Here is a 17332-nt window from a genome sequence, read left to right as displayed (position 1 = left end):
GCTCCAAAATAACCAGTAGGTTCAAACTCCTGAGTTGATGCCAGTTGATTGGTGGTAAACCATCTAGAATGTTATGTTGAGAAGAGTTCCAGTCTTAGTGGAAATGAGGACTGTGATGGATTAGTGATGTCAGGAATGGGTACAGAATGGGGAAGTAAGAACATGCTTGACTGTTATTTGATATCCTAGGAATCAAAAGCTTCTCAGAGTCACTGTCAAGCTTCTCAGAGTCACTTGTATATGGGGGGGGAGGGGTTTTACCCCTAGGATGGAGTATTTTATAGTTTTCTATGATGAGGAATTCTATGGTGAATTTTCTGGAGGTCCCAACTGTCACTTAGCACAAACCAAAATGCGAAGCTTCATTTTCCTAAGGAAAAACAAGTTTATTTTTTGCTCTGAGAACTTTTGACCTTACTTGGGAGCAGGGTGGAAGAAATATACAAAATGTTTGCATGTAGTAAGTAAAGTGTGGGGTAATTTAAAAAAATGAATATGAGTGTGACTATCTGTTGTTCATGTATCTATCATTATCACCATTTTATCTATCAATGTATTTTTAAAAATATGATAGTTTGTTTTTGATTATCTTTTTTCTCATTTTTCAGATCTCTGTTTGGAGTCCTTTTCTGGTACAGATGGTGAAAAATATGCAGTGAAAATTCTGGCCAATAGTGGAAATACTGGCTTACCTCCCAACTTAGTATAGCATTCCTTCTCTTCAGTAGCACCTCATAATAGAAAAAAAATGTATGGAAGTGCAAGAACAATCACCAATCTGGAAGGTAGCCCTTCCAGATCTCCTCGTTTGCCAAGGTCTCCTCGTTTGGGCCACAGAAGAACAAGCAGTGGGGGAGGTGGAGGAACAGGCAAGACACTGTCCATGGAGAATATCCAGTCCCTTAATGCAGCCTATGCTACATCTGGACCTATGTATCTGAGTGATCATGAGGGGGTGGCTTCAACAACTTACCCAAAGGGCACCATGACTCTGGGAAGGGCCACAAATCGAGCTGTATATGGAGGCCGAGTCACAGCCATGGGGAGTAGTCCCAATATTGCTTCTGCTGGACTTTCCCACACAGATGTTCTTTCATACACGGATCAACATGGAGGTCTGACTAGCTCATCTCATCATCACCACCACCAGGTTCCCTCCATGTTGAGGCAGGTAAGGGATAGCACAATGTTAGACCTTCAAGCCCAGCTCAAGGAACTTCAGAGAGAGAATGACCTCCTCCGGAAAGAGCTAGACATCAAGGACAGCAAGTTGGGATCTTCCATGAACAGTATCAAGACCTTCTGGAGTCCCGAGCTCAAGAAGGAGAGAGTCTTGAGGAAGGAAGAGGCAGCCCGAATGTCTGTCCTCAAGGAGCAGATGAGGGTTTCCCATGAAGAAAATCAGGTAGGTTATGACTCCTCTCAGGGTTTTTCAGTCTTGGCCTCTCACTGAGTTAACTGATGCTTTGCAGATGGCACCACGACCTGTGCAGAAGGAAGTTTGGCATCATCAAGAAAGATACGACTTAGTGTGTGTTTGACTTGGAGACCACAAAAGAGCATAAGAAATATGAAATTATAGCTTGTGATCTTATTTTCCAATAACTTTTTCACCCTGTTGCTAAAGGGGAGGAATCATTCTTCATTGCCTAACTTTTGTACTTGGTTAATTTTTTTTTCTTTTTCAGCAGTAACAACAGCAGCTCAGATGTACTTCTCTCTGCATAGAAGAGGAAAATGTCAATTTTTGCAAGAGTAGACACTTTAACAGCAACATTTAGAGAGCCGCATTTGATTGGTGAATTGATTTATTTTTGAAGCCACAGCAGCTTTATTTCTTTCTAGAATGAGTGGAATTTATTCTCTAAATAACAAACCAGACATTACATAGCACTGGGTGCAATGGGGTTGGTATCATGTTGGAGAAACACAGTAAGTTTTAACTTGGTCTTTCTTTTATCCATTCATACTAAATAAGCATGTACTGTGTGCAAGTCACTGTCTTACTCTTCTGTGATCTATCTTCCATGCCATAGCAAGATTAGTTTTCCCAGTGTCTACTTGCATTATATGCCATTTCTCTGTTTTAAAGCTCTCAATAATTACGTATTGCCTTCAGAGTGAAGTCTGCCTCTTTGGCTGAGCCGACAGCACTATCAGCTGGAAGGCCCGAGCAAGCCTTTCCAGCCTTATCTCATATGTCCTTTCTGCACATTTCCTATGCTACCTGCACTGTACTTGTTAATTCCTGCACATACTCAGGATTTTCCACCTTTGTTTCTTTGCTCTTTCTGTTCCCTTTCACTAATGGCCTTCTTAGCACCTCCTCTCCCTTCCCCTTCCCTTTCAGGGCCAGCCAATCTCCATTTCCAAATCCTACCTATTCTGTGATGCTCATTTATCTGCTGCCATTTTCATAAGGGCTTTGGAGTCTGACATGCCTGGGGTTAAATCCCAGCCTTACCTCTTACTAGTAGTGAGGTAAGTGCTATGAGATGGGGAATCGAGAGCACTGTGCCATTTGGATGAAAAATTCCCAGATATCATTTAACTTTCTGTAGAAATTTGAGATAATTCTAACTTGGCTGAACTAGTGATTCTTCAATAATTGGTTTGGATGTTGGCCTAACAAAGCTCTCTGCCTTTCTTGGGGTTATCTGCTGGCCCTCCTGTTTCCCTGGATACCACTCTTTGGAGTCCAAGTATCTTTAGAAGCATTGCTGATCTGTATGAGAATCTGCTCTTTGTCCTACTTCTATGTGTAGAAAGCAATCACCTTATCCTTTTGACTATGTGACAGAGCCTTTGTTGGTTTTCAGGTGTGGAAACGTGGTTTTTAGTTAGAACAGAAAGTTTTGTTCTTCAATCTTAAATCAAATTGATGCTCTTCACTATCATTTCTGCTTTTCCCCCCGACTTTGCTTGTTCATCGTGTCCTTGTGAACCTCTTACTGCTATATGGATTTCCCTAGTTCTGTACTGGTTTTCTTTTTTAGTTGCTTTGGAAAATGGTTACAGCAGTTTAGGAATGATGTAAGTAGTGACAAAAAGTGTGAAAGCCATTCTTTAAACTGTCAGCTCCAAAGTTACTTTTACCCTATGCTCCTACCATTAAATTTTTTTGAGCACAGACCCCAACTTATAAGTGTATATTTATTTATAAATTACATGATGTGCTATTATGCCAATATATTATGTGTCTATTCTGACATTCACACAGATGTAAATATGGAAGTGATAACACAAAACAAATAATATATTGAGGTACATTTTAATGACACACAAAACCTTTTTGCTATTGTAAAAACATTTTAATCCCCTTGTCTATTTCATAAGGGTTAGTTTAGTTTAAAGTAGAAATTATCCATAGTTCTACTTAACTGTCCCCTGTTGCTTTAAGCCAGAAACAGTTGAGTACTTGAGGGTGCTCCCAGTACCCCTTCCTAGTTCTGGAAACTACTATGATCACAGGCTATGTTGGGTACTATGGGTGCCATATGACCATGTGACATATGATCCAGTAAGAACCTCAGTATTAATCTGTGTATTAAATATAAGTAAAATCTAATTATTTTCTTTTTTAGGTTAAAAATATAAAAGGAGGAAGAAGCACGGAGAATTTGAAAAGTCAATTTGCTTGCAATATGAGGTAGTATTACAAAGTAGAGAATGTAAATATTTACAAAAAGCAAGTTATTTTTTTTAACAACCTCTTTTTCTCCTCTGGGAATTCTGTCAGGGTCCCTTTTAGAGGTATATGAGTTCTGTTGGTCAGGATGGGGTAGATCTTGCTGCAGTAATCAACATACCGCAAATCTGAGTGGCTTAACACATCAAGATTCCTTTCCTATTCACCTGAAGTATGAAGTAGGTCAAGTGACTCTCCAGGGCAGCCCTCCTCCAGGCAGTGACTCAGGATCCAGGCTTTCTGCATCTTGGCACATGGCTTCAAGAGTTGCTACACCAGAGGAAGGGAGTGCCTGGAGATGGCACATTGGCTTCACAACTCCTTGGACTGGAAGTGACACGACTGCAAGGAGTTGGGAGGTATAGTCTTTGCCTCTTTCCAGGAAGGAGAGTCAGATATGAAGGAACACTGGAAATTTCTACCAGTGGAGTTTTTATGTTTGTCAAAAGATGGAGCTAGATGGAATAAAGTTTGGGGAACAATCCAGATTCCTGCTATTGCTGCTGTTTCTGTTATTACTGCTACTGCTACCAATAGACATCTATTGGAGGCTTACTATGTGCCAGGCATTGTTCTTAGAGCTTTGTGTACATTATCTTATTTAGTGTTTACATCAGTCACCTGAGGTAGGTGTTAGACTTTTTCTCATTTTACAGATGAAAAATAAATGTTGGGAGAATAAGCAGCTTGCCACGGTAGTAAATGAGAGAGCTGGGCTTTAAGGCTTGGTATAGTTTATGCCAATGTCTAAGACTTTAGGTTCATTGACTCCTTGGAGAATCACTGAGCTATAATTATAATCTTATGTGTTATATGTGTTAGATGTGTTAGATGAAAAAAATGACTAGTTCTGATAAAATGATTAAGAATGCGATTTAGTTTAATTGGGATTTTTATTCTTAATTAGGAATTTATTTCTTTTTCCCAGAAGTGTTTTTTTTTTGTGCTGTTTAGAGTTTCTGCCATTTACCATAACTGACTATAATTTCCCTTCAGAGAAAAAAATCATGGAAACTTTTTCTGTATGGAAGAAAAGAAAGTAAAGAAGATAAGGGACATTTGATTGTGGTTTTGTATGCACAACAACCAGAGACTGCATCTACAAATGTAGTTCTACTGAAGGGTATCCAGATAATTAGAAATTCACTAACCTAAATTCAGGTGATCTAAAACCATTTGAACTATACTATGTGAATACAAATGGGAAGCAGATCCATCATAGGGTGGAGGTGAGGCAGCTCAAAGTGCTCTCATATATGAAATTCATGGTTCTGTGAATTTAATGCTTACTAATGCAAACCTTTCACCCTTATGTGCAGTGTTGAAGAGGGTTCCCACTCATGAATTGTTTTGTGGTATATTTTGAAGATCTAGTGGTTCTGTCCAAGGGAGCTGAACCCAACTGCAGATCAAAGGGAGGATGTTGAGCATCCTCTCTGTGTTATAGGAAGCACATGACTGTTGGAACCTTGGAGACAATGGGTAGGTGACTGTGACCAAAATTTCTTATGTGCAAAGAGTAGATACTCAGGTTCCTGGATGGATATTTCATCTCAGACTACCTCCCCACTCCTATTGCCCAGGTTTTCTCCCAGGCCCTACTTCTCAGCCACACAGAGCTGCATGAATAGAAGTATATTCTATTTCTAAGAGTTACAGTATTGGCAGTTGGCATCATTGGTATGTTTGAATAAACTGGAGTACATGGGTGCCTAGTTACTCTTATGTTATCATTTGTACATTTTATTTTTACTTCATCATGTACTGTCTTGAATGGAAGGAGAGGGTAGTAGAGTATTACAGACAGTTAATCTTTGGAATGATGTGAACTCAATGTCAAACCTGTAGAATGATTTGGGGAGAGGTGAGAGGAAAAGATATGGAGTGGATGTTTGTCTGCTACTTGAGGCAGCCTCCTTGTTATTTGTAATTCCTAAGGGGTTGGGGGTGGATTTTGGGGGCAGGAGAATGCAACTATTGGAAAGTAAAGTGACCTAATTTTCTCTAAAAGATTATATGATTGTCTTTTCTTTATAGCTCCTATCTATTTACCTGTGTGATAGAGATCACAAAGGGAAAACATGGTAAAGGAGAAATTTTCAGAAATTTCATAAGGACTTATGTCTTATAATTTGATGCATATAAGTTATTGACTTTTCATATTCCTGGATTTTTTGCAATAATTAATTTTATATTTTTAATAGATTACTTTTTTCCAAATTATATGTATATTAAACAATTTTGAGCATTTTCCTAATTTGCACAAGGCTGGCCAAGGATCTGCATGAATATAAATAGCATCACACGCTGGGAGATTGTACTAGATCTAATATTTACCCATCTTGTGAGTGCAGAAGTGGGACAAGGTCATTGGGAAATGTAACCTAAGAAGTGTAAGTAAACCTGCCTGGGGAGTTTTACAGCTTTTAAGCAATGGTTATGTGATAATTTCTATTTCTGGCTTAACACAATAGGAAATAATCTTCTCTAAATCAATATTATTATGGGTTTTTGATGAGTTTTTGAGTTAGTTTCAATGTATCGTTTATTGGTTCTCATTTTAAGCCTGTAACTTGAAAAGGTCGAGATGGATCACATTTCTGTGTTTCTTTTATCATTTTGTTTTGTTTGTATAACTGTGGGGCCATTTGTATGGGATCATTAAACTGTTTTAAAATGCTCATTTCACTGGGCATGTACAGATATGAAGAGTAGGTGATAGAATGAATTCTATCTCCTATTGGGAGAGTGGCAAGGTAGCTGCATTGTGAGGGGGTATCCACTAACAGTTAAATACAGCTGTAGTCACCTTGAATACTGGGTGTTTGTGAGATTAATGCCTCAGCCATGGAGTGTCCAGATCTGTCCAGTTTGTGGATGGGACTTAAATATATTCACTACTGAGATCTGTCTTATCCCTGCGCCTTTTTTCAGGCTCCATTCCTTCTGCTACTTTAAGTTTGAGATCCATTAATCTCCCAAAGCCAGTTTTCCAAAATGTATCCAGGAAAACAACACTTTTCAGATGGGATTTTCTGGTCAAATAAACTTGAGTCATGATATACTAGATACTTCTATCCTGGAAATTAAGAATGCTTATGTAATGGATTGAATTATGTTCTTCCCAAAGAGATATGTTGGAATCTTAATCCCCTGTAACTCATAATGTGATTTTATTTGGGAATAGGGTTTTTACCGAGGTAATCAAGTTAAAATGAGGTCATTTGGGTGGATCCTAACCAAATATGTCTGATGTCCTTACCAAAAGGGGAAATATATGGGACACCTGGTAGCTCAGTTGGTTAAGCATCTGACTCTTGATTTCAGCTCAGATCATGATCCCACAGTTTGTGAAATCGAGCCCCATGTTGGGCTCTGCACTGATAGCAGATTCACCCTCTCCCTCTTTCTCTGCCCCTGCCTCCACTCATGCTCTCTCTCACTCCCTCTCTCTCAAAATAAATAAACATTAAAACAAAAAACAAAAGGGGGAAATTTGGACACAGACATAAACATGCACAGAGGGAAGACCACGTGAAGAGACAAGGAGAAGATGGCCATCTACAAGCCAAGGAAAGAATCCTGAATTCTTCACTCACAGTCCTCAGAAGGAAGTAACCCTGGTGACACTTTGATCTTGAACTTCTAGCCTCCAGAACTGTGAGACAATACATTTCTGTTGTGTAAGCCATCCAGTTTGTGCTATTTTGTTACGGCAGCCCTAGCAAACTAATATAATATATCCCCATGTGAAATGAAATGCTCTAACTCTTACAGTTAAAAAAATTATTAAGTTTGCTTAACCTCCAAAAGTCCATAAAACTTTATCTTAAACCAAGCATCTATTAAGCAGCGATTGTTGCAGTAATGGTGTGTAACAAGCCATTACAAAACCTACTGTCAAAAAAAACCAAGTATTTACCTCTCCCTCACATATCTGCAGGTTGGTTGCAACTTAGCTGAATAGGGCTACACTCAGGACATCAGGCTCTAGGCTGAAAGTCCAGTTCAAATATATACTATGTGTATTCATATTCTTCTTGGAATAGAAGCTTTTCATGAATTCATCTTATTGTGGGTCACAGATGGCAAGTGTCCAACCAACCCACATAAACACATTTAAAACCTGTGTTTATATCAAGTCCACTAATATTCTGTTGCCTAAAGCATGTTACGTGGTCAAGCCCCAAAGTCAGTGGGGTCAGGGGATTGTACTTCCTGCCAAATCACATATATATGTATAGGTATATGTATATATATATGTATATATCTGTTATTCTGTTCTATATGTTAACATATATGTTATTATTATAGGTATTTTGTTTATATATTTTAAATAATCCCATTTGTCATAAACTATAAATATTCCTAGAACTAAAGGCCACACTTTGAGAAAGGCTGCTTTAGGAGTAGCTCTAGAAGCAATATATTAAACTTTGAGACCTGTGAAGGTAGATGAGCACTTTCAGTGTGGTGAAAGGCTCCTTCAGTGGCGGGGCCTTCCAGAGTGTCCTAATGATGCCTGTTTAATGGCCCAGTGTCAGGCTCCTCCCTTTCTATCTCATGTAACTGAGCAATGAAACCCAAGTGGGTATCTGAAAGATTCTGGAAAAGCTTTTGTTTTCCTGATAAAAAGAGTAAATGTATGTCACCAGTGGTGCTTCTTCCCACTCCTTCCTGTCTTGAGTGTTGATATGTTGCCTGGAGCTGCGTCAGCCATATAGTAACCATGAGAGAAAGGCCAAGTCAAGCACAGAGGCATACGTCCTGCCATCTCTGAGCACTTGTCCAGACCTCTAGTCATGTGAGAAAATAGCCCCTCAGAGTTTAAGTAACTGTTGGTTGGGTATTCTATTATTTGCAGCTCAATACCTTCCTAACTGATAAAAGAGAAAGTTATTAGTTGAAAACTATTATTCATAATAATTATCAGTCATGATAACCATAAAAATAGGTGTATTTCAGGAGCTGAAATGAGACCTTAACGGAACTTACACATAAGACTGAAGAAAAGTACTTATTAATTGTATTGGGCAACAGTCTCACAAAAGCACCTCAAAGCCTATCTAAGCAAAAAAGGGGGATTTATTAGTTCTTACAATGAAATTGCAGAAAGGCTAAGATGTTGAGCTTGGGGTTAACTGGATCCAGTGCCTCAAACTGTAACAGGATTTTGTCTCTCCTCATTGTTTCATCTCTGGTTCTTGATCTCTACCTCTGTGTGTAACCCTCATTTTTGTCTTTCATGTGGAGGGTGGTCTTGGCTGCCAGTACCCCAGGGTCATAACTGAAGGGTTAAGAGATCCCTGTCTTCACTTCCCATTTGGAAAATTTATTGAAGGATTTTGGTCCTGCCTTGGTCATATCCTGTCTCCAGGACTTGGTGAGTGTGTATTGCTGGGGCAAGGGGCAGGTATGTGAGAAGGGGTTACTATGACTGGTGAGTCTATTAGACTTTAGGGAGGGGGCTGTTCTTTTTTCTTTTTTTTTTTTTTAAGTAGGCTTTATTTCAAGTATGGGGCCTGATGAGGGGCTTGAACTCATGACCCTTAGATCAAGACATGAGCTGAGATCAAGAGTAGGATTCTTAACTGACTGAGCCACCCAGGCACCCCGAGGGGCAGTTCTTTAAAAAAACTGAGATGAAGGGCAAAGGGATGCTGTAGGACAAAAACAGATGTTCAGTGCACTGACTTGAGCTGTCCTTACTTACCCTCTTTCTTCAAATATTTTAAGGGTTTATAGTCATATTAAGAGCCCTGAGAGATTAAGTCAATCAAATATCATATAGGTATATAACTTTTTTTTCATTGTAACTCTTATTTAAAGCATGAGTGTTTATGTATGCCTTCCCCAATGTTACATAGGTGAACAGATTTAGAACTGGGTAGTATAAACCTGTTTAGCACCATAGTATAATTTGGAATGCTTAATTTTAGAAGGACAACAACAACAAAAAGTCTACCTTCCTCATCTTGAAATAGTCTTCCTCAGCTCTTCAGAGTACTGTAGCTTTTGTCTACCTTTCCAGCAAGGTGGAAAACCTTTTGTCCAGATTTAGGCAATGACCTACTTAGACTAAAATCACAATTTTAAATGGCTTTCATGGGTAGGTGAAAACTTCCTTTGGTTCTGAAGATAGATGAGATGGCACAGAGCCAACAGTTGATTTCTTTCTTTGCTAGAATGTAGGAGAATGATTTGAAGTGAACTACACACATCTTTGTCACAGATGTCAGCTGGTTTTTGCCTCCGTAATCTCTTGCAGTCAGCCCTAAGATCAGCCATGTGCACTGCATTAGTAGCCCTAAAGATTTTTATTCCCAGGTTTTATTTTATGAAAGACTTGGCAAATGGGGGGAGGAATATAAACATTCCTGTACTCAGGGTGAGTTAAGTGACTTCCATCTTCCATTTTCTCTCTGGATCACTTTATTTTGGCGATGGGATAGCAACAACACAAAAGCAACTAGAGAAAATGTTTTGGAATATTTCAATGAATAGATTATCTTAATTTCACTTGTGCCAAAGGCACTTTTTGAAACCAAGCTCCAAGTGGGGAAGGAAGAGGAAATGGTCACCCCCCAAAACATTGCCTAATATAATTCCCTGTAGAAAACATCCTCAGAGAATTTTAAGAAGCAAGTGTATGTTGACAGAATAAAAGTAACAGAGTGATTTTATCGGCCAAAGCAGATGGGGTGGGTTCTGAACCTAGCCTCAACTGGCCAAAGTGCAATTTCAGTTTCTATAATTAGTTGCAGGTGGAGCTCTTGTGTTGTTTTGGTGTCCACTGACATCTGTGTGCAAATTCCCACCACCCCCAGTTGGCATTTGGACTCAATAAGTGGTTTTGGCTTTGCAGAAATATGGAAAATTGTAAATCTATTTCACACACACATAGATAAAGCTGCTCTGAAGGTCAGGTTCTGAAAGCTGTGGAAAGCATTTTCAAAAGTTTGGGAAGTAGGTTTTAGGCAGTATGGGCATGCAGCCAAGAGCTAGGGCAGCTTGACAAACAGAATTCTGGCACGTGCAATTTCTTCTGTTTTTCCATGAAGCCAGCATTTGATTGTATCCTGGAACTGATGTGCAGCCATTTTGTTTTTTAGTGGGAACATTCTGGAGAGAAAAAGTACAACTACTTCCTGTCTTATAATCCCATAGCTTGGCTTGTACTGTCTGGTTTGGCTATATACATTGATCAAATTAACTTACTTGTTCTCAAGTGAGGGCAATTTGCCTCCCAAGGGATGTTTGGCAATGTCTGAAGATATTTTTGGTTGTCCCTACTGGATGGGATGACATGCAGTGAGTAGAGGCCAGGGATGCTGCTAAATAGCTCAAAGTGCATAGAACTTCCCCCTACAGTATCTGGCCAAGAATGTCAATAGCTACAATGATGAGAAACCCTGAGTTAGTTGGAGGATTACTATCTTTTCATTTTATTTATTTATTTATTTATTTATTTATTTATATTTATTTTTGAGAGACAGAGAGAGACAGAGCAAGACAGAGTGTGACAGAGCACGAGCAGGAGAGGGGCAGAGAGAGAAGGAGACACAGAATCCAAAGCAGGCTCCAGGCTCTGAGCTGTCAGCACAGAGACCAATGGGGCTGGAACCCATGAATTATGAGATCATGACCTGAGCCGAAGTCAGACGCTTAACTGACTGAACCACCCAGGCGGCCCTATATCTTCATTTTCTTAATACTTTGCCTACACTCAATTCTTTCACTTTGTGATGACCAAAGTGTATATATTTATGTAAAAATGTTCATATAAAAGGTAAACTTGATTTATCACTTTCATCATTTTGTGGAAAAGGATTAATTATGAATGATGTCTTTTTTTTTTTTAATCTTGACCTGAACTAGTAACCATGAATCTTCAAATGCCTTGATTCTTTTAGAGGTAGACATTTGGTAAATAGAGATTCATCTTTTTTTAAGTTTATTTATTTATTTATTTATTTATTTTGAGGGAGACAAAGCGCAAGTGGGGGAGGAATAGAGAGAGAGAGAGGGAGAGAGAAAATCCCAAACAGGTTCCACATGGCCAGCACCGAACCAAACATGAAGCTTGAACCCATGAAGCTGTGAGATCATGACCTGAGCTGAAATCAAGAGTCAGACACTCAACTGACAGAGCCACCCATGTGCCCAGATAGAGATTAATCTTTTAAGGAAAGAGACAACCCTTTACAAAAATGAAACCTATTTTTTAAACCATCATTTCTTTACACCTTAATGTGTTTTTATGGTGTTTTTTGACTATGTCTGACATTGATTTTGGAAAGGGAAGGGAGTATTTTTGAGCTTCTACTTTGTACCAGGAATTTACTAGTTACTTTCCATGTGTGTGAGCTCAACAGTCCTGCAAGACACATGGCACCCTCATTTTATAGATGTGAAACAAGACATGGAGATTAAGTGGCCTGAGGTCTCACCATTAGATAGAGCTGCAATTTGAATCTCAGGTATGCTTAGTTTCAAAGGTGTGCTCTTTCTATTGTCTTAAAGGGGGAAAACAACAGATTTGCTTGAAAACCAGGGAATTTGGTGTGGAAATGGAAGCCCTAATGTAGTATGGAAGTAGGAATGCGCTGCTTGAGGGTGCTGTCAAGGAGTTTTATAGAAAGGACAAAAACCCAGAATGAGGAAGGGTGCATGTTGTCAAGAGAAACAGAGGAGAGAGGGCAAGCAGGAAGGAGCAAATGCATCCTTCGAGTACATGAGCAGAGAAGGATGCCAAAGGAAAACTATCTTGGAAACCCACTGAGAAGGATGGGAGGAAGCAACTCCCAAGAACTGGCTGGAAAATTAAAACTGCAGGTGGCAGAAGAATGAAAGATTATCTCTCAGGATGTTCATTAAAGGTCTGGCAGATCCATTTAGTGGTTATGGCTTTGACAAATTGACTGGATCTGTAAGAGCAGGGCTTCAGGAACGGGGAAGTTCTTTACTATGGATTATTGTACGTCAGCAAGGATGGTCTCGTTAATCCAGTTAGAATTCTTCCCAAACTTGCCTCTATCTACAGGAACTTAAAGATACATGGACAACTTCCTGGTGTAGGGGTCCCTCAGCTGGAGCTCTCAGTGTCCTTTTCAGGTGGTTTCTGGCCTCACTGGGGTGGTCACACCTACTTAGGATTTGTTTTTTGAATTGTTCCAAATCTTGTGTCTCAAAGTCAGATCTTTCCTTCTTGGGTCCCAGCGATCCTTATTTCCACCTTTCCCAGCAGCTTTCCCCTATGAAACCTCTTCTTTGTTCTTTTTGAGAAGCCAGCTCATTTATTTACTAATTGATTTAACCACTTACTTAAGGGAAAATGTAGGTACAAGTAGCAGAAACCCATTCAAACATGTTGAAGGGGAAAAGAAAGGGATTTACTAGGAACATATAAGAGTTCTTTTCTGACCCTCAGTGTATATAAGGCAGCCAGGTGTTCTGGGGCACTGGAATCAAGTTAGTTGGAAAATAATCAGAAATAAGGACAAAGTCAGTTTTTCTCTTTCTCTCTCATGTCTCTCTTATTTCCCTCTTGATATGTTTTTATATGGTGCTTCTGAAAAAGTGGCCACTCAAGGAAAGCATCTTCTCCATTCAAGTCCTTAATCGAGACTGGCTAGAGTTGGTTGGTTTCAATTTCAAATTCAGAGAACCAAAAATTTGATTGGCCCAGCTTGAATCCAGAGTTCGTGCTAGGTCCAATCAGCTGTGGCTAAGGGAATCATGAGATCCACAGTCTCTCAACGGAGCTATAAAAAGACTGCTGAAAACAGGGCATGATGGGTAGATTCTCTAACAAGGGAGCATATGGGTAAGGTGGTAAGGAGGAAAGGACAGCCCTTGCTGGGAAATACATTTGTGCAATAGATAAATGGAAGTTTGCCTTATTTCAGTTTTTAAGAAGACCATGACCCAAAGGAAGTTAACTACTATCACCTGTCTATAGACAGCTATTTCAACAGCAACTTTAGTAGACTTTTGGGATCTCTGGGCTTTCTCATCCATGTTGTCAATCTCTACTTCTGATTTTGCCCACTGAAGAAATTCCAAAGGTGGTATTAACTGACATGAGGATCAATTCATGCTGTCTTATCTTAGTGGATCTGTGCAGTTTCTTTATATAATGTCAGATTGCATCCTCTATGGAACTTTAAACAATTCTCCACTTTTTGTAAGCTTCCTTAGTCTCATTGGAAAATTGGGTCTCCAAAGTGGATGAGATTATGGTGCCAGTTACAAACTTTTAGAACTAGGCATTTTATAATCTGGCATCTTCTATTTTAAGTTACAGCAGTTAGTTTGAGTTCTAAAAAGTTTTGTCTCCTGAGCATATATTATCTAAAAAGGAATTGAAAAAAATTAAAATTCGTCCCTTGGATGAGCTTTCTGAAATATCCATGTAAAGTAATATAAAAGTTCCCAAAGAATCCTGGAACCAGAGGAATAAGTAAATATATGAGATGGAAAGTTGGACAGTGCACATGATGACCACATTTAGAAATTGCTCAAATTTAGAAATGTAGCAAATAATAAAGTTTGCTTTCTCAAAATTTTTAAACTTCTGTTTGTGGTTTTCAACTTTGGGGAGCCATGTACTTTTTTTAGGAGCCAATGAAAACTTACATTTTCCCTAGAAGAATGTGCATAACCTGAATTGTGCACAACATTTCACTTCCTTATCTCTGCTCTGAACCCCAAGAGTACCTGAGAATATTTAGGTAAAGCCTCTGTCTGGATATTGCCATTTAATATTACATATTGCATATGTATTAGGAGTAGGTAGTTCCTGGCAGTAATGAAATGAATGAGCTCTAGGTAATGTATGACATGTCTTCACCTCACTGCTCTTCAATTTTTGCTGAGAAGTAGGGGACATGTGCCAGGATTTTGGTGACAGTTGAAGGTGTGTACCTTGGTATGGTGGAAAGTGATAGATGGACAGTACCCATTCACTAAAAATATTCAAATACAATATCCTAAAGGTGATAGATTTTAGTCCACCCTCAGGAATAAGTTATCCCAGAAGAGTTTGCATGGTGTTGGGTGTCATACTTAAGTATATGTTTAAATATTTTCATTACAGATCTTTGTTTGGTTCATTATGTTTATCTTGGGATACCAACACTCCTAGTTCGCCACAGATAATTCTATTTCACTTTTTTGTGATTACAAATAAAATTGAACACTGCAAACCAAATTATGCTGTAGGCATTTGTGATAGTGCAAGAAACAAAAGATTTTTGGAAATTACTAAGTAAAGGTAATTGGGTACCTACTGTGTTCCCAGTAACAGGTTAAGGGCTGAAGGAGACTAAAATGTAAGACACATTTACTATCCTGTGAAAATCATTAGAAACCTATTTTTTTTCTATGTGGAATGTGACTAAGGAACATAGCAGTCACGTACCTTACTTTTGATGGACAGTTTACTCTACCTTGGAACTTGAGCATGAAATTTAGGCTAGGGAAGAAAGTTTCTTGCTCAATTTACTTACCTTTCTGAGGAGAACCCTTGATAGGAGCTTTCTCTCTTTTCTGTGGAAGCCTAGCCAGAGCCCAGGAGAGTGGGCTCAACATCCTCCCAACAGCCAGATAGTGTAAGGTTTCTTGAAAGGGTTGGGGAGAGGGAGTTAGAGAAAGTCTGGGCTCTTCCCTTTCTCAGGCAAGCATGTGAGTCTGTGAATCACTTTTCCATCTAGAACACCCACCTGACTACAATATGTTCCCTTGATAAGAATAAAAATGATCAGTATAGCTCGTAAAGCACTTCCTACGTATATCCTAAATGAGATAGTGATATTTCAAACACTGTGCTGATGGGCTCACATATGGTATCTCATTTAATCTTCATGATGACCCTGTGAAGTAGGTACTATTAATAATATCACTATTTCATATGCGAGTAAGGTAAGGCTAGAGGAGAGATCACTTGTCCAAGGTTATAGTGAGCAAGCGGCAGAACTGGAGTTGAGTCCAGGCAGACTATGTCTAAAGTTGGTCTTTAGTCAGTCAGCCCTGACTATGGTATAGAGTGGCCATTCCTGTGTACACAAGGTGATCTTAGGACGGGCATGGAGTCTGCATTACACAACTTAGAAGCCCAAGCCACTGGGCTTTCCAATGAGAAAGTCATTGCCTTTCCAGATCTCATCCAGTACTTCTAATGAACTTCAATGAGAAAGTCTCAACTTGGTATGAGTCTTGACCACCTTCTTAACACCTATTAGGTGTTTCCTGCCCATACTGTAAGATGTGGAGTGACGTTCCTAAACAATGCTTGTATTGTAATCTGGCAGCCCCAGTTTTACCCTTTGTATCTGATATGCTCTCCATTCAGAATTTCTGTGAGCAGACTGGTAATGTGGCCTTAGTGTGGCCTGCCTCCTCAGGTCTTGCTTGACTGTCTTTGACAGTGGTTGAGAGCATCAGCTTTGGAGGTGGATTGCTTGGGTTCCATTTCCAGCTACGGGACTTTAGGCAACTTCTCTCTTTGAAATTGTTTCCTCACCTGTAAAGTAGGTGTAATGATAGTACCTGCTTTAGGGGTAAATTTACTGCTAATGGAGTAAATGTAATAGGATTTAAATTTAATTGGATTAAATGAGGGAGTTCATGTAAAAATATTTAGCATCATGCTCATCTGAGTAAAATATCAAATTAATAGATGATGATAATCATGAGGGAGAACTGAGGACAAAGGCATCACATGGGGGAGTAAAGTGCTAAAAGAGCTGCAGAGAAATGGTATGGTAGAGTCATACTGAAGTTTGCCCCATCTCTGATTATTATGCAATTTGTATAAGCTGATTTGAGTTGAGGCTTTATTACTAATAGCCCAGTGCATCTTGATAAAGCCATGAATATTCAGGGCTTCTGTTTAGAAGCTTTGTGGTTACAAAACGAGTAGGTCCCAGCTCCTGCCTTGAGAACCTTGTCTAGCAGAGAAAATGCTGTACTCCAAAAGCCCATAAAAAAGAATTATAAAAAAAAAGGGAAGAAATTTGTCCGTGCCATTAAAAGATGTAATTTGATTTAAGAGCCCAAAGAAGGAAGATATGAAGGAAGACTTTATATAGAGAAGGCGGCATTAGAGATAGTCTCTGAGGATGGACAACTATTTAGGATGGTAGGTGGGAGCAAGGGTCAATGGTGGGGAGTTGAAGTTCTCAATGGAGGGAATGGCCAAGAGAAACTAGACGACTGGAGATTTATTTCATAAAGCATAGATGCAAAGGTAGGGCAAAAGTAGTGGTCCAAGTATTGCACTTACATCTAAAGAGTAGAAAGAGAAATTAACCCTTGGAGATCACCTCTTTTTATTTTCCTGAATTAAGAGATGTATGGTGCTTAATATATATGGAGGCATATGTTGAGACAAACCGTATTTTGCTTCTGTGATTTTTCCTATGTGTTCCTAGCCCTGTGAACTCCTCTGGGACTGCCATGGTACAGCAGAAGGATGACTTTAAGAGCTCCTCTGTCAATATGTTGAAGGTCAAAAGGGAAAAGTGCTTATGAATCCAGCAGAAGCTCTGGGTCTGTTGAGTTGAGAATGGCTTAATTTTCCTTGGCTTAATTCTTTGACATCCCTTTTCTATTATGTGTGTGCGTTTGTGCATGCGTGTGTCT

At 39.3% G+C, this 17332-nt stretch overlaps 1 protein-coding gene across 1 annotated transcript in view; it reads left to right on the top strand.

Annotated features, from left to right (window-relative positions):
* Positions 1-579: 579 nt before the first annotated feature.
* The window catches only part of ERC2 (ELKS/RAB6-interacting/CAST family member 2), a 903427-nt gene continuing 886674 nt past the window's right edge, over positions 580-17332 (top strand). Inside the window, exon 1 of the mRNA XM_039257435.1 lies at positions 580-1405. Within this exon, the coding sequence (XP_039113366.1) occupies positions 749-1405 (657 nt within the window). The 5' untranslated portion in view covers positions 580-748. The remainder of the gene's footprint in view (positions 1406-17332) is intronic.

Source organism: Hyaena hyaena, unplaced genomic scaffold (genome assembly GCF_003009895.1).
Source record: "Hyaena hyaena isolate Hyena2069 unplaced genomic scaffold, ASM300989v1 scaffold_618, whole genome shotgun sequence".
NCBI lineage: Eukaryota > Metazoa > Chordata > Mammalia > Carnivora > Hyaenidae > Hyaena > Hyaena hyaena.
This window is presented reverse-complemented; position numbering and strand designations above follow the sequence as displayed.